Source organism: Halyomorpha halys, unplaced genomic scaffold, assembly GCF_000696795.3.
Source record: "Halyomorpha halys isolate HHAL.00 unplaced genomic scaffold, Hhal_1.1 Scaffold105.1, whole genome shotgun sequence".
Classification (NCBI taxonomy): Eukaryota; Metazoa; Arthropoda; class Insecta; order Hemiptera; family Pentatomidae; genus Halyomorpha; species Halyomorpha halys.
Genome location: NW_027108109.1, coordinates 224,461 through 246,383, shown reverse-complemented (window position 1 = coordinate 246,383; position 21,923 = coordinate 224,461). Strand labels below are relative to the sequence as shown.

The window sequence follows — 21,923 nt, the reverse complement described above, 5'->3', positions numbered from 1 at the left end:
TACTATGCCCGACACTGGATCGTAGGCACAACTGCGTGCATTTCTACTCCATACTATACTCAAGTATGTTCATCAGAATGATTTTATGTTCCAGTATTGTCTGAATTAACGAAACATTTATTGGTTACATTTTCTGTTGCTATTAGAGAATCTTGACATTTTCTAATTATGAAATAATAGTATTTGCCTATTCTGTAAAAGGTATCACTCAAATTAATTAAGTAATGGTTAATGTTAAATTTTAAGTTTTATCATCAAGATTTTCTTTAAAAAATAAAAAAAAGAAGAACATATGGCATATGTTATAAATTTAGAGAATGTTAATTTTTCCAATTATTTAAGCTAGACTCTTTTCAGTTGATAATTACTCTTAGCATTGGCTATTTAATTATTATTGTTTAAAGAAGTGGTTTAATGATGGATGAAATGAATGGATCTTTAGAAAATATAACAAGAGGAAAGGTATGGTTAACTATATATATTAATGATTAAAAAAAAATAAGGTATGGTTACATTTACTTAATAAAATTTTCTTTATTTAATGAAAATTAAATTCAAATTGACGGATTCTATCCTTGCTATAGACCTATCTATAATCCGTTCCACCATTTGGCGCCCAAAAAATAAACAAATAAAAGAAAAAATATAAACACATATTGCTCGATCCAATAGCTGAAAAATCTTCCAAAATTTACGATCATGCTCTGTAAAGTATAACTTCTTTTCCATTACGGTATTATCAACAATACTTTTTCGTGGATGAAGATCTTCATAACTTGAATTGAACAATAATAAAATCTGAACGTAGAAGAATATTAAAATTTTTCTCTTTCTACGTGGTTTATTGTCTATAGAAAAGATCGTTTAATTTTAAATAGAAATTTTTCATTTGAAGTATGTAAAACATGCAATTAATGAAGTATGTAAATAAACGTATGTAAACCACCATATAATTAATTATGCTTATAGTGTTCTTGGCTCAACACGGCATTCATAATTTGGAAAAGTCAAACGAGAATTCAGCGATCCCCAAAACAGAGCAGACCTCAGCTAATGTGAGTTTACTTGACCCTCTTCTTATAAAATTAACGAACCCAATCCTATAAGTTTACTTTCTCCACCTACCCTATTAATTTTGCTGCATTATATAAACAACTATTGCAGTTTATTTTTCATTTTATCTGCAAATAGAAGACAGAAGTTTAAAATCTGTTTTACTTTTTTTTTTATTCTGAGCGGTCTGGAACTGGTCGCAACTCCATCCTAAGACGAACTCTAATCCAAAGCACTATCAAATAATTTTGGGCTTGGACATCATGTTAGATCCCCAAATTTGAGTTTTGAATTGTGGTATCATATTGATAGTTTTAATGGTAATCAGTTAGTTTGTTTGGTCTTGTTTAAAGGCATTAAGCAGCTAAACACACGCACATGAATTCCAACTTATGTAATAAATAATGAGAATAAAAAAATAATAAGAAAAAATAGCTATAATGTAGACAGGAGATGATTAATGATGATGATTTTAAAATTTAAACACTAATGTTAATCAGTTTTACATTGAATGGTCGAAAGAAACCTCCCTTCTGATTTAAGAAGAAGAAAAGTAGACATAATAACTGTGTCTTAAAAGGTTTCAAAATAGTAACTAAAAGACTATTTATTGTTTACCTACGTTTCGGCTCACTTTGCAGGGCTGATAAGAGTGACGATTGATGCCAACTGAGTAAAAACGTTTTGGCATCAAATCACATGGTCAATCTTATCAACAACCCACCTGCAAAGTGGGGCGAAACGTTAGTTAACAATAAATAGGTTTTTGATACTATTTTGAAACCGTTGTTGACCGCCTCCAATTTACTTCGTACGGTCAACTATCTTCTTCCAAAAGGTTTAATGGTTTTTTCGGATTCGGCAGAACATACCTCTATCTCAGTTCAATAGTGTAACCTCAAAAAATGGTTATTTTGAAATATGCAGGTAATCTTAGGAATGAGGTTGAGATCTATACAGTTCAAAACTAATATCTCTAAAATTTTTTTTTCTTACTTAGATTTTATGACATGTTTTACTATGATTCTATATTCTACCGTATAGATACCTTTGTTGTTAATAGTATATACATATCTCAAAATAACCATTTTTTGAGTTGTTAGATTGTTAAACTGGAACAGCGATATGTATCTTGTATTCAAAAACTGGATTGATTCAATAAATTAGGTTAAAGCATTATTCAGAACGAGACAAACTAATACAAAATACAAAACATACAAAATAATGATTAAATAATGAAACAAAAGTAATGGAAATCTAATGTATACCGACGTTTCTTTTAGCTCTTGGCTGACTTGTTCGGTACATCAGTAATATTGCGTGAAGCAGTACAAAAATTCCATCTGCCGATATTTAAAAGAACAATAAAAATTGAGAAAAATGGAAGAAATTAAATATTGAATCTTAATAAAAAAAAAACGGTCTTGAACACAAAATTAGTACAATACACAACCTTTTGTAGTAGCCATAGCTACCCAAATCTGAGTAACCTTCACTTAACTTAACCTCCATAGAGATTCCTGCATTACAAGACAAAGAAGGTAGTACAAAATGCCAATTGAATAGGTTTTCTCCCCTCCACCACCATTTCTGCGATGCAGGTTACTTGCGAATACTACGCTGTCACACTTTTAATCAACACTTTATTTACTATTTTTTTTTTTATTTAAGGCGGTAGAATGCGTTTAGCTTATATGGGCTGATTACAAACAATTTTATTTGTGGTGTAGCCCAGCACTCGGTTAAGTGCATTATCGATGATGCACCTTGTTCTTTGCATCCGTCCGATAGTTCCAGCCCTATTGGTTCGCTTTCGTCTGGGTGCCTCATCCAGTTCGCCAACCAGAATCAACTTCCTCTTTCCACATCAACCCACAAAAACGGACGCCATCACTTTCTCATACAAGAAAACTCCAAACAGAGCACCAAAACTCAACGAACAGACAGTACAAACCAAAAAACATCTCACATACCTCGGCATGAAGCTAGAATCACATCTATCTTTCACTGCTCACATACAGAACAGAATGCACATCGTTAAATCAACGTCATACCAACTCAAATACCTCATCTACTCACCAGGGCTATCGCTCAGACTCAAATTACTCATTTACAAAGTAATATTACGACCATCACTTCTACACGGTGCACCACTACTATATTTTCTAGACCCTGAAATCACTACAACAGCAGAACAGCACACTGAAGAAGATATGCCGAGGTACACCTCTAGAAAGACGTTACATGACACACATTCATAACGAACTACAGCTAGAAATTGTACAACAACACATCACACGGAGACACATCAAATTCTTTGACGTGTCTCCCTGCTTCCTTTAATCCAGTATTCCAATCTATCATCCATCCCCACTTCCTGCGGGGTGGCAGAGGAGGAAAGGTTCCAAAAATCCTATCAACATCACTTTATAACTCCATTTTCTAATGCATCCCCTCTCCCTCCCCCACACTTATTTTCGACTTCTGACTATTTTCTTATTATTTTACCATTACCTATTGTCTTTAATAATTAATGTTTTTATTTTCTCTATCTTCTATTGAACCAACATGAGGAGGTCCCTCACCTCCGGATTTTAAAAATAGGACCATTTAGAATGGTCATTCCACAAATAATAAATAAAGATTACAGGTAACCTTAAAATACCAAAGATAATACCCAATATGATTTATTCTTTTTTTCACATAATAAAGCATTCACTAATTAATTGTTTTTTTTGTTTTAGCGAGATCGAAAAAAAAAAAATAAAATAAAAAATAACTTCTTCTTCTTCCAATGACACGCCGATATTGTATGGTAAGGCCCTTCGCATCGTGAATGCGTGAGGCCCAACGTGTTCATCGAATCGTAAATGAACTCTCTGAAGAAGGGATGATTCTCTTTTCCCAACTAACGGGGTCTGATTCGGTGTAGGAGAAAATTTCGGTAATTTTTGACAACCTAGCGCTGTGACCTTCCAAGTTGACAACCTGGCTCGGTGACCTTCCAAGTTGACAACCTGGCTCGATGACCTTCCAAGTTGACAACCTGGCTCGATGACCTTCCAAGTTGACAACCTGGCTCGATGACCTTCCAAATTGACAACCTGGCTCGATGACCTTCCAAGTTGACAACCTGGCTCGATGACCTTCCAAATTGACAACCTGGCTCGATGACCTTCCAAGTTGACAACCTAGCGCTGTGACCTTCCAAGTTGACAACTAGGCTCGGTGATCTATGTTGATGCACTCCATTACCACGAGTTCTGCTATTTCAGGAACTCCTCACGTGGGGTACCGGCAGTCGATGTTCTTTCCGAACCTCTGCAATACTCCCCAGAACCTGTTCAATCTGCATCTGTTAGACCCAATAGTCGGAGAAGACTCAATTAGGCTTCAATCTTACATGGTCGTTGAGAAAAATCTTTCTCAATGTAGCACCCTTGTGCCTCGCCACCCACCTTCCAGTCCACACCTCCATCCAGTCATCCAGCAGCATCTTGTCGCATAAGTTTGGGGTCTCACCCATTGTCTGCCGGAGTCCCTCTGGAGTCTCTCCGATAGTTCTCGCTCTACTTCTTCACTTCGCATTTAACATCCTCCTTAGAGATGAAATCCAGGGGCATCGCTTCAGCAACTTCACCCCATTATGCAATAAAGTTCTGTTCTACTATCCGTGGAGCCGTTCATCAGTTAGGCCGGGGTCTTGGCTGATGACATACTCAGCTTCGTCCTCATCCACCAATCCATAAAAAGACCAGCGCACCACTCCGCTTCTTCTATCTTTTTCATTCTGGTTCTGCTTTTTTCGGCCACGGTGAAGAAGGTTGTGGCCAGGATTCCTCTGTTCTTTTTTTCCAATTTTTATTTCCTTTTTTTTTTTTTTTGCAAGTTATGCCATATCTACTATATACTGAAAATAAGTTAACAGACACATTGTGATCACAGGCAGGGAGCATATTGAAATAAATTGAACATATGGTTTATGAATTCATTTTTTTACTTTTTAATTATTTGAACAGGTTGCAATCATACGAGGTAAAGAAACAGCAATCTGAATTTTATTTTAGCTGTGTTGGGATTTCAACTAAAAATGTTATTTTATTATTAACATAATTTCAAATCAAGCTCTCAATTTGAAGAAATGAGGTAGGTAGATATAACTACGTTTTTGTTATTGTTATAATATTTGATTAGTTAGTTTTCATTTAGTTAATTATTATTATTATAAGTTAGTTAATCATTCAATAAATCATTATGTTAAATAATGCTTCTTAAAATTTATAATACCAAAGGACGTATATTTTTGATATTTTATATGCCAACTTCTAAGTTTGATATCTGTTATCTAAATTAAACAAAAAACACTGCTGCTGAATATCGACTGCAGAATCCCTGCATTTGTAGCACTCCACATACTCGTAGTACAAGAGACCAAGAGAAGAAAATAGTCAGTTATTTCACCCCTACTTTAATGAAAACTATGCATAATTACTAGTATAAATTTATGAGTCTGCCAAGTATAGGTAGGGGGAATAAAAAATGGGGAATGATTCAAAACGTTAATAAAAATTAATTTTTCTTTTTGGGAACAACTTATCTTTAAAATTATCAACAACACTATAAAACGTAATAGCACATTATTTAAAGAAGAGTAAATTTGCTAAAATATGCACTCTAATATACCAATTTACGATCTATAGGTCCCAAGATATAGCTATTTAGAAAGAAACATTTCATAAAAAATGCACTGAAAAATCTATTTATATCGCAAACAACATTCGACCTACAAATTTCTATTATCACTCAATTTAAAGATAATTTAATTTAAAATAAAGTATTTTATTACGTTTATCTTCGTAGGAGTAGTATTTTTCATGATATTCGACAAAATGAATTCACAAAATGTTGATTTCTAGCAGTTATGACAAACAGTTTTACTTCTAAAAAAATATATCTCAAGAAATATTTGACGTACAGATATCTTCCAGCACTCAAATTAAAGCTAGTTTAATGTCCTATAATATAGTTTATTACATGTATCTTCGTAGAGCTAATTGTTTTCGAATATGAATATGAATTTTATACATGACATGTCGTTCAAATCAATCTATTTTAGTAAATATTATGAAAACTATTAACCCTTCGATGCTCTGTATAATAAATTGCTTTATAGCACACTAAACTAGCTTTAATTTAAATTGAGAATCGGTACGTCAAATATTCCCTGACATATTGTTCTTCATATATCCAAAAAGTCTTTTAGAACAACTATAAATCAACATTTTGTGGATTTATTCTGACAAATATCATACTACTACTCATACAAAGATAAAAGTAATCAACTACTTTATAGTAAATTAAATTATCTTTAAATCGAGTGCTAGTAGACATTTGTAGGTCGAATGGTTTTTGTAATATAGATTTTTAAAAATAAATTCACTGTTTATTGATTTTTCAGTGCATTTATTATGAAATGTTGATTTTTAAAAAGCTATATCTTGAGAACTATTGAACGCAAATAGCTCTATTAGGGCTCAAATTTTAGCAAATTTACTCTTCTTTAAATGATGTTCTAATAGTTTGTTGATAATTTAAAGGGCACCCACTTTATATATAATAGTGGGTTCGTTTTGACGCTATCGATATTTTTGTGCTGTTTGAAAAAAAAAAAAGTGTTAATATGACGAAAAGCGAAATTATTAACATCAAATTTATATTTTTCTGTTGCTATAAAAATTTATATTTTCGTTCCCGCGTAGAATAAACCAGCTTAGCCAAAGATAACAGAGCCGTTTCAATCGGGAAAGATCGGGATTTCTCGGCTTTTCCTATTGGAATAGGATGTCTATTTTTCCTCCTCCCCCCCTTCCGATCATTCACAAAATTCTTCAATAATTTGTATTTATCCATTGTTTATCATTGCTAACAATGGTAAAAAGTTTAAAATTTAAATAAAATTAAAAAGTATTTAAATTTTAAACTTTTTACTTTAATTTAAATGAACAAACTTAAAAGTACTTCAGAGCAGAGTTGGGCAACTTTGAAACTAATAGCTAAAGTTGTCATGGATACGATATTTATTTATCAATGATTCATTCATGAATAAGGGTCGTATCCATGGCAACTATTAGTTTCAACTATTGCTAATTGTTGTCCATCCCTGCTTCAGAGGAAGGTTTTATTGAAAAGCCATGTCAGACTATTTTAATGAGAATTAAACCATAACTGATATTAAAGAACACGTTGATAAACCGAGATGGACGCAACACATAAGACTTTTTAAATCAGAATCCATTGATTTTACTGAATTTTCAATAACGTCTAGGCTAACTATTTTATTTTATTAATTAGAAAGAAATTACCCCTCTCCTGAGTCGTACTCTAACCAATTATATTGTTTTATTATTATTATTATTTTTTTTTAAATTTTTGGACTTGTCGATTTGTGTTTTAATTTAAGCAAGGGCAAAACATACCTTCAGTTTACATTGACAATCACCCTACACCACAGACAAACACAGTAACTTATTTAGGACTTACCTATGACAGAAGGTTGACATGGGGCCCACACGTCAAGACAAAATGTAAAACGCTAAATTTCCGACTGAGAAAATTATATTCTATACTACACAGGCGATCGCTCAGACAGAAACTTAACGTATAAAATCAATACGGACTTACGCCTGCCAAATTTATGGACCTGCTAAAAAGACACAGATTCAGAAAACACAAACTTTTCAATCACAATTTTTAAGACTGTTAACAAACTCACCACTCTACGTTTCAAACGAGACCATTCACACCGATTTGTGCATTCCGATTGTAACAGACCACATTCATATGACTTGTTTCACAACACACTACATGGGGATTTCAATAAATTTATACGACAGATGCATGACATTCCTGATGTAACTCGGCGTAGGCTGAAGAGGAGTTGGATGCAAGACCTCTCAATGTAATAAAATGATTTACTTAACGTCAGGAGAATGCACCACTGGCTGCTATCTCTCTCATGCCATGCCTGGATAGAACATCTCATTTTCTTGTTGTAAAGTACATTTTATAAAAAAAAAGTTGTCAAGTCAATGAAATAAAATCCTTAAATTGATAAAAAAAAAAGAAGGGGAAACATAAAATATTTGTATTTAATATTTTTAGTATTTATATTTGTAGATGTATATTATTGTAGATGAGTATTGATTGTAAAGGTATTTAGGCAGCATGGCTAAGTAAAGCATTTCTTCTTCTTCTCCTTATATCAGGACTCTTTATTTCGGATCATTCGTACACGCTAAATTCAGTCTTACTAACTTCCCAGTGATTTGTAAAGATCATTCAAAGACAGTTTCTGTCTTAGGAATTATAAGCTGCTTTAAAATCGACTAATAAATTGTTTACATCAAGATCTACTTCCCATCTTTTTTTTAATATCTGCTTCAGAACGAAGACTTGCTTAGCATGCTCTTACCTCTTCTGAACCCTTGGTGGGCGCCAATTATATTCTTATAATACCAGAGTATCCGAATTAGCAAGATATTGATCATTATCTTGTAGGCCACCAGAAAGAGTGCTATGCTTGTGTAATTACGGCACTCATATATGGAACCCTTCTGTAGGATTTTATTATTATTTATTTATCACCCTACCCTGCCTATTAGGCAATACGGGTGTTCGCAGCAGTTGGTTACAACTCACTGCTGCATATGTCAAACATTAACATATCTGTGGACACAGCTTGCTATTGCTACTAAATAAATCTTGCTCTCCTCCTGAGGTCTTGCTGGTGTAGCTTATTCTGAGTGAGTAGGGCCCACAGCCTCCTTCCACCCATACACGAAGGTCATGTAGTGCGGGTAGTTTTCTTTCTTCATCAGCTCGGGAAGATCGCTCTCCGTCAGAGTCCTGTTTCCCTCATCATCTTGGCTCTCAGTGCTTCATAGGCGGTACAGGCAAGTAAGACGTGTTCGGCGGTCTCAGGAACCTGACAAATTGGGCATAGGTGATCAATGTTTATGCAGCGAGCTTAGTTCGGAAACCCCATGCCCCGTGAGGAACTGTGAGATCCGGTAGTCTGGGAGTACCCACGTTGATTCTAGGCGTGAATCGACGGTTGGAAAGTACTTCCTTAGGGTGGCCACTTTTAAGCAATCCACCCACCCTTCTGTAGAATAGGACACCTGTATTCTATGTCTCTGATATCCTTTTGCCTTCCCATGTTTTCTGCATAAATGGATTAGCTTTGTTCTTAGAGGTTCTCCCTCATTTTTGACATCAGTATCTCCGATATAATGATCCATCCAGCAGTTCATCCGCCTCATGAGACATCGCCCTGCAGATTTTGGAGACCCTTAGCAGAGCCAAACTCTGTATGGTGGCCAATATCATCTTTTGATCCTGCGTGAGATCTAAATCGGCTCTAAACGGTGTTGATCAAACTTGGTGAATCAAATAGTAATTAAGTAGCCTTTAATATTAGATAGTTTTAATCAGGGCTTAAATGTGAACACTTAAAAAAAATCTAGTAAAGTTTTGTTTATTTGAAAACGCCGTTTTCCAATTTCAGGCGCTCAATAAATATCTCTCGATTAAACTAAATGTCCCCTCTTCCCGTTTGATCATAGTGTTTCAAAAGTGTTCTAGGACCATCACTACTTGGTCTTAGTGGGGTGGGTCTGGATGAGAATGGATTGCTTTTTTTATGATCTCCTCTTGTGAGGTTGTGACATGCCGTACATCGACCAACCAAATCGCTATAATTTTCTGTTTACTCGCTGTAAAAGTCAGATAAGTAAGGGTACCACAGAGGGCAGGAGAGGAGAATTTTACGCCATTCTCATTGTTAGTAATAATATATAATGCATAAATACGAAATATTAACGAAATTTATAAATGAGTGATCCATAATATATATTGCTCAGGCTTTTGGAAATACAAAATATTATTGAAATATTTGAATGAGTGATCCATAATATGTATATATTGCTCAGGATTTTGTGAAAAAATATTGTTAAATAATCGCTGAAATAGTTCACAATATTAATGAACGCTCATATTTTAGGTAGCTCTGAAATTTACTGGAGGACCTACGGTTGGGCAAGGTGCAACGCTAATAGTATCAAAAAGGAAGAACACATCATATTGAATAGTTGATAAGAACATTTTTGTTGATCTGCACTTATCTTACTAAGAAAGAAAAACTAATGCTTGAGGGGTGTGTAGAAGAGAAAAGCAGAAAATGATATTTTTGTTTTGTCATCAAAGAACCTTATGTGAATTGAATTATTCAAAAAAATGTAAATAAAGCTGTTTTAGCGATCTTTTAATTTATTTAATAGATAGTGAAAAAAATCTCATATATTTTTCTTTTTTTTTTTTTACGAAACATATGATGGAAAAAAATATTTAGAAAAAGAGTAAGTTATCAAATTCAATTCCTAGAGAGATTTTTTTTTATACGTCCCGATTAGGGAAAATATCATACAGATGACCTATCAAATTTCGCTTTAATAAACAGCATGTTAACGAGATCATATGTAGACGATGTTTCAAAATTTTAAATTCAGATTTTTTTTTAGAAACATCTCGAGTTCATATCAATTCAATCTTCAATGACCGAAATTGTATCTTTGTAGAATAAATTTATAATTTTATCGAAAGAAACAAGCTAAGCAATAAGCACTAAGCAGTAGACAGATACAATGGCGCTAAAACCTCTGGAAGCATTAAGAACCCTGAGGCCGGCTTTGAACTTGGATCCCTGCTATGCCATCTGGAGCAGAGCGATGGCAAACGTTTGCAGTGAAGGCAGAAAAGGGAAGGGAGGGGATGGAGATGATCCTACTGGAGAGAAAGGACTGCCCGAAGATCTGAAGAAGGTTGGCGAAGAGGAAAACCCCAACTTCTACAGGATGGTTGAGTACAACGCCTACAAGTAAGCTTGTGTAGTTCTTCGAAATATCAATTATATCTAAAAAAAAATCACGTTTTTCGAGAAGGTTACAAACATTTATACATGTTCTATTTATATTCATTGAATACAGGTGGAAGTGAAAAATACGACTAATAATTCTTCCATCTTCATTGAATATTTCAATGGTAACATAAATATTTTAAAAATGCATTAAGCGATACAGACATAGTCCCGCTAGAGATAGAATAAGCATAATGTTTTTTATTTTATAGATTTTTGGGGTTATGAAATTTTCATTACCCACTACCAACGTGAAATTTCGGAAGACCGTGATTGACGGTGTGTAATATATAAAATGGAGTAAACTATGGCAGTAATTAAACTATTGACAAGGCAAATAAAATAAAATTAAACAATGAACAAGAATCACAAAAAGGTATTAGACATCTAATGAAAACGGAAATAACAACAAATTTATTTTATTCTTATTTCCGTTTTAATTGATTGTCTACTAACTTTTTGTAATTCTTGTATATTTGTACGTTTTTATTTTATTTTATTTGCTTTGTTGATTTTTAAATAAATTTTCATGTATTTTAAATCATATTTAGCCACACATGAGTTTACTTTTATTTTATGTTATCTATTTTTTTTTTTTTTACTTTGTGACTTTATTTAAGAGTTTGCATATATTTTTTTATTTTTTAGCCCTGATGATTTTTAGCATTGACTTACAATGAGTAGTTTAATTACTATTTGAATTTTTTTCTTTGACTCCACTCGCACTATCTTCATTTTAGATATATCATTTCATTAATCAATATTATAAACAAAGAATCGATTTGGATTAAATGTTACTCTGGGTAACTTTTACTTTTGGTAAATCGATCTATTCTGTATAGAGTGTTCCTGGAGGTAATGTCAGTAATTCAGGTAGGTGGCATAACCTTAATCCCCTTCAAAGCAAAAGTGAAGTCCAAAAGGCCACGCCCATGGAGCCATAGATTTACTTTGATGTTAATAGGAATGTCCAGCATTGCAACCTGAACTGAACCAGAAGGCAGCCAGTTACTGGCTCGTACTCTTCTTTCTTTAAATTCGAGTATTTTCTCGATGTTGCTAGAATGAATCATTAGTATTATTATGGTAAATGGAATATAATTATCTTATTTTTTTTTTTTTTTTTTTTGTGAGGGGGAGGTTACGAGGTATCATAGCTTAAAAGAAGATAAATAAAAACAGCGATCAAGAATGTTGTATTAAATGTAGGTCCTTAATGCTCCTTACTTTGTCACAAATCAAGTCATCCATCAGGACCTCAATGTTCCATATGTTGCCGATTTGGCCAGAACCAGATACCGTTCCTTCCATAATAAACTTCTCAACCACCCAAATCCACTTGTTTCTAACCTGGCTTCTCCTTCATTACCAAATAATCCTCCTAGGCGTCTGAAAAGAAGATGGCCTCGAGATCTTCTCCTCTAGAAATGTTATTGGAGTTCTATCAGTGGGTAGATTCTCCATATGTTTTTATCATGTCACTATGTCACTATTTGTATACAGTTGTAAATAACAATAAATAAATTATTTTAAAAAAATGTAGGAGTTAGATTTCTGGATAAACATCTATCAATACATTAAAAAGAAAATAAGATGTAAATACAAAATTATAATACATTGCTTTTATTACTATATTGCTGAGTGATATTGCAAGTTATTATTGGGAACAATCAACGCTTTATCTGCGGATGTAAACATGAGTAAATCTTGCTTTAGGATTATTAACCATATATTACCAATTATTAACAATAATAATAATAATAATACCTTGCAGTCTTTTATATTGTGGGTGAAAACTAACACCAGTCCGTGTCTTGTCACTTGTTTTTTTTTTTGTTTTTTTTTATTTATTTGTTGATATTTACAACTGTATAAAAAAATACAACCAGTAAATTTGATCATAATGACATATGATATGATACAGGATGTAGAGAAACTACCCAGTAGTAGAACTCTTAAACAGTTTACAATATAAGGTCACGAGGCCATCTTCTTTTCAGGCGCCTTGGAGGATTGCCAGGAACGGAAGAGGAAGCAAGGTTAGAAACGAGTGGGTTTGGGTGGTTAGGGAGTTTATTATGGAAGGAATAATATCGGGTTCGGGCTAGATCGGTTACATAAGGAACATTTAGGTGGATGGTTTTATTAGTAACAAAATAAGGAACCATTGAGGATTTTACGAAGGATTTTGGATTGTAAAGATTCTTGTCACTTGTAAGTTCACTTTTCCAATTTCAGGCACTTTTTTAATATTGCTCGATTTAATATCTTAAAGTCTCCTCTCTCCGTTTCAATTAGATATTTCAAAAGTCATATAAGACCGTCGCCTTCTGGGGGTCCTAGTGGGGCGGGTGCGGCCAGGAAAGATTGCCTTTTTCTTCGTGTTATATTGTCCTCTTGTGAGATTGTGACATATCGTACATCGACCAATTTACTCGTTATATTTTTCTATATCACTATTTTTCATTGTTTGTCATAATGTTAAATTTGTAGATTCCATTTATTTATTTAATTTTTCAATTTTTTTTAGACACTACTTGCATATCTTATATTATACATATCTTCTTACCTACATGATATTATATTTCATCTGTCACTGTTTTCAATTTACAACCATACAATTCCACAAATATCAATCAATTGAAATGTTGTACTATTCAATTATCAGTTATCAATCTTTTATCATTTATGATTTAATTCAATATTTTGTATAATTCTAAATTTGTTTGTATACTATTCCTTTTCAATTGTATGTTGCTCTAAATTTTTTTGTTAACTCTTTTGTTCTATAGCCCTGATGAAGACCTGAAACTCAGGTCGAAACGTCGGCATAAAATAAATAAATATGGTTTTGTTTATTTATGTTGTTCTTTGCTGACCGCACCCCCCGACAAACTTCTCCAAGCATTAATCTACGGTCAACTATCTACACCTCGTTATATTTTTCTGTTCTCGCTATAAAAGTCTACCACGGAGGACTTCCTCTAATTGTATTTTTGAAATGTCAGATAAGTAAGGCTTTTTCTCCTTTCACAAATATAGAATTAGAAATGGTCTCTCTAACGCTGGGGCTTTGCCTTCAATTAAACATCTGCTACTTGCATCTGTTCTGAGAACCTTCTTCCTCCTTCTGTCACCTAACTAAGAACGATCCTTTGTCCACCATTGTAATCTAAACTGAAACAGAAGGTGGCCAGTGATTGGCTCATACTCTTCCCTAACTGCTGCCACGCCTCTGGTCAATCATAAGGACCGCCTATTCGGCTCCACTTTTCCAGGCAGCTTACTTATGCTTATTTCCCAAAATTAGTAATTAATAGAGTGATAATTCACCAAACAGTAGTTGAGTGTCAACATGTTCGCCTTACTATCTCAGTCCCAACATGCCTACCTTACTATCTCAGTGCCAACATGCCTACCTTACTATCTCAGTGCCAACATGCCTACCTTACTATCTCAGTTTCACATGTTTACCTTACTATCTCAATCTGCCTTTTATTACATAAACTTTAAAATATTCAAGGCCCTGAAATTTTCATTTGTTTCTAATGACCGCTTTCATTTGCAAAAGGGCGTTGAATATTTTGAAACCAAGGTTCCTCGCTTCGATGAAAGAAAGAGCGAAAAGAAGTGGGATCTCAGAAAAAGTTCAAAAGCAACGGGTGGAAGGTATCATGTCCCTCATCAAGAACCCAACCTGTGTCTGCGGGGTGCACTTCCCGATCAAGAGGGATGACGGCTCCTACGAGATTATAGATGCCTTCAGGGTCCACCATTGTAACCACAAGATCCCCCTCAAAGGAGGTAACATAATATCATTATTATTTTAATTAGGGAGGGGGGTGAGTATTAAATTTAAATGGATAAAAGTTTTAGAATATTATTATTATTATTTTTTTTTTTTTTCGGCCAAGACTCCCATTGGAGTCCTATACTGCCTAACCATGGTTGGGGGTCAAAGTTCTTCATTTTGTGGGACCGCCACGCAATGAAAAAAGTCAACGTCCCAGGTCGGATTCGAACCGGCACCGCCAATAGACATCAGATTGGTAAGACTGTGTCTTAACCACTGAGCTATGGGCGGCCCAAGAATATTATTGTAATATACGAAAACAAACTTTTAAGTCTCTGAAATAAGTAATGTCACTGCAATGAAAACCATCTGCATTTAATAGTAAGTTTTTTTTAACAAAAAATAATAGGACGTACATTTGTATTTATTTAGAAATATACATACAAGTACTCAACCCTTCTTTTACCCGGAGGTATTCGAAGGTTTATTAATGTACAACCATTGCGCGCATAGAGTCGCGCTTCATTAATATGTCGAGCGGGGAGGGTATGATAGGATATGCTGGTTAGGTATGATAAGTTTAGGTACCAACTGTAGATTGGGGGGGGGGGACTGTAGAGCCCAAACATTTTCCCTTGGTGAAGACAACTACCAGAGGGACAGTTCCTTGCTACCTCCCAGATCATGGTGGAGGGACGATTTCTCTGAACAACGGGATTGTGTACAGGCTTTTAGCCAATCAAGAAATTTGATGTACTCCGGTACAGAGCTAGAGTTCATCATGCGTGCCTCTCACTATTCGCCGAAGGATGGAAAGTGCTCTTGTGTAGGACATCCTCATACTAGGGATGCGACATCGATGTTTTTAAGCAGATGTTTTTTAACATCGATGTTTTACGTTTGCCCAATTTTTCATTATTTCTTTTTTTCCAAAAGTAACTAAATGAAAACAAAAAATTGACAGTATAAACAATTTCCTATCAACAATGTGGTGTGATAAAAAAGAACCTCCAACCATCACGCTAACGACGTAATAAAGATAAATTACGACTAGAAAAACATCGATTTTTTTTAACAACTATTTCAGTAAAAAGGTCTGTTCCAACATCTACGTATACTCTCACCAGTCGGAAGTGGATTTGCAAAAAACAATGCGACATGACAAAAAAAAAAATTGATGTTTAGAAATATCAATGTTTAATGTTAAAATATCGTTGCATACAATACATTTCCCAAAATACATAGTTGTTTTTGAACAACAATTTCAGAAACATAAGGTCTGTTCTTACGAACACGCATCCTACGGCCTGTCAGAAGTGGTTTTGGATCAAAGAATAGGACATCGACTACAAAAAACATCGATGTTTTCAAAATATCGTAGCTTACAATACATTACCCAAAATACATCGATGTTTTAAAGTATCATTAGTTACAATACATAACCCAAAATACATTGATGTTTTTGAACAACTATTTCAGAAACATTAAGGTCTGTTCCAACGATCACGGATTCTACGGCCTGTCAGATGTGATTTTTGGATCAAAGAATCCGACACAGACTACAAAAACATCGATGTTTTTTGTAGTCGATGTCGGATTCTTAGTTTAAAAAACCACCTCTGACAGGCCATAGAATGCTTGATCGTTGGAACAAACCTTATGTTTCTGAAATAGTTGTTCAAAACATCGATGTATTTTTGGTAATGTATTGTACGATATTTTAAAAACATCGATGTTTTTTGTAGTCGATGTCGGATTCTTAGTTTCAAAACCCATTTCTGACAGGCCGTAGAATGCGTGATCGTTGGAACAGACCTTATGTTTCTGAAATAGTTGTTCAAAACATCGATGTATTTTTGGTAATGTATTGTAAGCAACGATATTTTAAAAACATCGATGTTTTTTGTACTCGATGTCGGATTCTTAGTTTCAAAACCCATTTCTGACAGGCCGTAGAGTGCGTGATCGTTGGAACAGACCTTATGTTCCTGAAATAGTTGTTCAAAAACATCGATGTTTTTTGTAGTCGATGTCGGATTTTTAGTTTCAGAAACCACTTCTGACAGGCCGTAGAATGCGTGATCGTTGGAACAGACCTTATGTTACTCAAATGGATGTTCAAAAACATCGATGTATTTTGGGTAATGTATTGTAAGCAACGATATTTTAAAACATTGATGTTTTTTGGAGTCCATGTCCTATTGGTTGATTCTGACTGGCCGGAGCATGCGTAGTCTTTAGAACAGTCTTTATATTACTAAAATGTTTTAAAAAAAAATCGATGTTTTTTTGTCAATGTTTTTTTAACATCGATGTATTAGTATTGAACATCGATGTTTTTTTATCGATGTCGCATCTCTACCTCATACAGGTGTTAAATATGTCGAGAAGAAAGGCTTTACCCCTCCTCGGTAGCATTTTCATGGTGATAAAGGTTAGCTAGTCGCCTGCATTACATAGTGAGCATGATAGATAGATTAGTCACTTGGTGAGTCAGCTACACTATATAATGAGAAAGGCAGGTTAGTCACTAGGTTAGTTTCTAACATTATACAGTGACGAGGCAAGTCACTAGGTGAGCCATATGCATAACGCAGCGAAAATGACAGGATGGTCACTATTACCTCGTTAAAAAAAGGTAGTTCAGTTGCCAGTGATGAGGCGAGAACGGTCGATTCCATAATGAGAATGGTAGATTCCATAAGGAGAATGGTAGATTCCATAAGGAGAATGGTAAATTCCATAAGGAGAATGGCATAAGGAGAATGGTAAATTCCATAAGGAGAATGGTAGATTCCATAATGAGAATGGTAGATTCCATAAGGAGAATGGTAGATTCCATAATGAGAATGGTAGATTCCATAAGGAGAATGGTAGATTCCATAAGGAGAATGGTAGATTTCATAATGAGAATGGTAGACTCCATAAGGAGAATGGTAGATTAGTCGCTAAGAGGGCAATCTACATCACATCATGACAAAGGTGTGACTAGCATTATATAGTGAAGGCAAGTCGGCAGGTTTGCCGCCACAGGATTGGTGGGTTCACGCCGTTTTTCAATTTATGCCACTCTGGTGTGATAGTGACTTGTCTTACATCGACCAACATACTCGCTGTGTCTGTTTTAAGAGTAACGTAAGGAAGGGAAAACGTTTGGGAACCGCTGTTCATAGTTAAAGTCATGCCCAATCCCATAAAGCCACCTGCAAGTCCGACCTCCCATCGTTCTGTCCATCATAGACAAAATTCAGGAAAAGCTCATTCTGGAATGCATTTACCTCGTTCTAGATTCCAACCATATAATCCCAGATCACCAATTTAGATTTAGAATATCCCGCTCACATGATCAACATTGTCATTCGAGCGAGGAATGTACTCCAGTGCAGTACATATTTCGCGATGTAGAGCAGGAATTAATTGAATGTTGAAGGAAAATTTTAGGAAGACGTCGGGGTCTGTTGTTTTTCCTCCACAACTATCTCTAGTTCATCCATGCACGGAGAAATACCTCAGCATTCTAATCTATCGATCTACTGGATTGACTGTTATTGTCAATTTAATAATTATTTTATTGCTTGTTAATAATTTGATTTAATTATAGGTATAAGGTATTCTGACGAAGTGAACATCGACGAAGTGAAGGCGTTATCTGCGCTGATGACTTATAAATGCGCATGCGTGTCTGTTCCCTACGGCGGAGCCAAAGGTGGCGTAAAGATCGACCCAGCCAAATATTCTGAAAACGAATTGGAAAAAATAACAAGGAGATACGCTCTGGAACTTATTAAAAAGAATCTCGTAGGTACGACCCCTGATGTATTTATTAACAAAATAAGTGCTTAAATGTTTGTAAGCAGAGAACTTAAGTTTTGTACTGATATATTTATATGTACTTAATCATCATGGAATTAGTTTCAAACTCAATGTACAAACATATTTTTCCTAACCGTAGTTGAGGTATTTATGCGGAGGTGTTATAGTACAAGAGCCGAGAAAAAAAAAAGTGAATTTTTTATTACTTTAATGAAAACTATGTATAATTACTAGTCAAAACTGATGAGTCTGCCAAGTATAGGTAGGAGGAATAAAAAATGGCGGCTGTTTCAAAACCTTAAAAAACACTCATTTTTCATTCGGGGCTCTATATCTTAAAAACTACCAACAACACTAGAAAACCTAAGAGCACATTATTTAAAGAAGAGTAAATTTGCTGAAATATTAACCTTAAAACATCTATTTACGTCTAATAGTTCTCATAGCTTTATAGCTTTTTAAAAATCTACTGAAAGATTAGTAATTAATTAATTTATTTTGAGAAATCTATATCTCAGGAACTATGTGACGTACAGATGTCTATTAGCACTCAAATTAAAGCTAGTATAATGGACTATAAAGAAGTTTAAAGAAAATAAATTGATTTATAGTTGTTCGGACAATAAGTTTGATTTATGAAAAACTTCATTTCAGAAACTATTGGACGTACAGTTGTTATGATACTATAAAATAGTTAATAATGTTTATCTTTGTAGGACTAGTAGTTTTTATGATATTTGACAAAATATACTCACAAAATGTTAATTTCTAGTTGTTCGTATAAAATGTTGGATTTTTGAAAAACATATCTCTAGATTAATAAGATGCAAATATGTCTGCCAACACTCAAAATAAAGAAAATTTAACTTACTAATAAAAAGTAGCTCTTTTTAATTTCATGGAAACTATTACTCCTATGAAGACAAACATCATAAACTACATTATATCTTATTAAACTACCTTTAATTTGAGTGTTAATATACATCCGTACGTCAAATGGTTTTTGAGATATAGATTTTTCAAAATAAATTCACTAACTACTGATATTTCAGTACGTCTCATTTATTTTTATAAAATGTTGCTTTTTAAAAAGCTGTATCTCCAGAATTATGTAAACACTATTAGGGCTCATATTTTAGCAAATTTGCTCATCTTTAAATGACGTTCTCTTAGGTTTTCTTGTGTTGTACCATATTTTTAAGATATAGAGCTCTGAATGAAAAATTAGTTTTTTTTTATTGCTTTCAAACAGCCGCCTTTTTTTTATTCCCCCTACCTTATACTTGGCAGACTCATCAATTTTGACCAGTGATTATACCTAGCTTTCATTAAAGTAATCAAAAATTGGGGTGAGATAACTGCCTTTTTTCTCCTCTTGGGCTCTTGTACTATTATGCTTGCCCAAGCCATAATAGCTACTTATTTATTTTTAGCTTCCAAATGGTTTTTTTGTGTATTAGGTTTTAGAACTAGTAAAAATAAAAAATCTAGTAAGAGTGTACAGGTGACTAAACATACTCAACTGCATGCCCAATTATTGCTTGTGAAATCTTAATGCTTGCATAAAATTACTTCATGCAAACTTAAATTCGATACAATTATTTCTGATGCAATCTTAATGTTTGCATAAAATAATCACATACAAACTTAAGTTCGATCCAATTATTGCTGGTGCAATTTTAATGCTTGCAAAAAATTACCACATACAAACTCAAGTTCAAATACAATTATGCCTTGTGCAATCTTAATGCTTGCATTAAATTACCATACACAAACTCAAGTGCAAGCAAAGTTATAACTTCATGGTTGCATTAAGATTGCACATACACAAACTTAAGTGAAAGTCCAATTATTACTTGTGCAATATTAATGCTTGCATAATACATGCACAAACCCAAGCAAGCTTATAGAAAAAAAACTTAACTTAAGACTTAGTGACATGGTGTCAGTTTTCCATCTTGATAGTAATGTTAGGGAGACAGTGGCACAATATGACAGTGTTCTATCAACGCTCTGACATTATACCAAACCTAAATTAACCTCAAAATGCAATTTATGAGAAAAATGTTTTACTCCTCAATAACATGACAGCTATTGATATAATATGGTATCAATGATATAATATGGTATCAATCATATAATACACTTTGACATTGGCTGCAATGGTTGCGAAAAAGTTTAAGCGTGTAAAAAGGTCTTAAGTATGCAGCAATAAACTCGGTAATTAGGATAACATAATAAATTGATGTCCAAAGGTTTTTATAGTGAGCTCTACATATTTTCATATTTCAGGACCTGGTATAGACGTACCAGCTCCCGATGTGAACACAAGTGGAAGGGAGATGTCTTGGTTCGTCGATACTTACATGAAGACTTTCGGTGAGAATTAAGATACAAATATTTTAGATTAATAAATCGCAGTAACTGAAGTTAAAGAGGGCTATTTGATAAATCAATTGATTTTTCAACTAAATCTACATCTTGACCCTTATGGCAACAGACCATGGAGCCCCAAGTCCTCGTGCGATGTATTTCCCAGTATTAGGAAATATATCGCGCGTTTCTTGACGTGTTTTTCGCAGAGTGGGTTCGTCACTCCCACGCCTATTTTTTGTGAGTGCCACCCATTGGCTAATGGGCCTCACAAATGCCCGCGGGAGGTAGTTAGTGAGTTTTGCATTATTTTGTGCTTGAAAAAAAGCCCGGGTGGGTCCAGGATTTGATCCTACAACCTGTGGATTAGTAGACTGGAGCGTTACCACGCTGCTACCGCTGCCCCCAAATAAAAATACTACACCAATTTACTCTTTGAGTTTTATTTGACCGCACCCGGACCAAATACGATATCCGATCAATCAGCAATGTTCCAATTATTTTATTTGAGATTATTTAATTTAATATTTCCCTATAATCTTTATTTATTTATTTTTTCTTGAGACTGGTAACTTTTTTATAAATAATTCAAATTTTATCCATTATAGTCTCAAAACCCTTTATTTCTCTTATAAGTCCGACGTTTCGGCCAATCCGGCCATCTTCAGGGACAATCTACTTAATACAACTTTGAAAACATATAATTTAAACAACTCTAACTTCATTCAGGCTATTCTGCCCAGGTCAAAACATCAATATCTAATTAGTCAAATATCACTTAAAACAAAGTCAAAATCATTCATCAGCAGACCACTATTTCTTAAACATTTTCAGTTTCATTCAAAAAACTTGTGCTTTGAATGAAACTGAAAATGTTTAAGAAATAGTGTCTGCTGATGAATGATTTTGACTTTGTTT

At 34.1% G+C, this 21,923-nt stretch overlaps 1 protein-coding gene and 1 long non-coding RNA gene across 2 annotated transcripts in view; both read left to right on the top strand.

The window, feature by feature from the left end:
* Positions 1-314: 314 nt before the first annotated feature.
* On the top strand, positions 315-10,371 carry LOC106677612 (uncharacterized). Its single transcript, XR_010843175.1, has 4 exons — positions 315-462; positions 970-1,055; positions 5,073-5,203; positions 10,119-10,371. It is a non-coding gene; the product is annotated as an uncharacterized lncRNA (long non-coding RNA).
* A 187-nt stretch (positions 10,372-10,558) lies between these two features.
* LOC106677619 (glutamate dehydrogenase, mitochondrial) overlaps positions 10,559-21,923 on the top strand; it is a gene marked incomplete in the record, with an annotated part of 22,299 nt that continues 10,934 nt past the window's right edge. Inside the window, 4 exon segments of the mRNA XM_067046492.1 lie at positions 10,559-10,987; positions 14,598-14,830; positions 18,421-18,621; positions 20,925-21,011. Coding sequence (XP_066902593.1) covers positions 10,755-10,987; positions 14,598-14,830; positions 18,421-18,621; positions 20,925-21,011 — 754 coding nt within the window.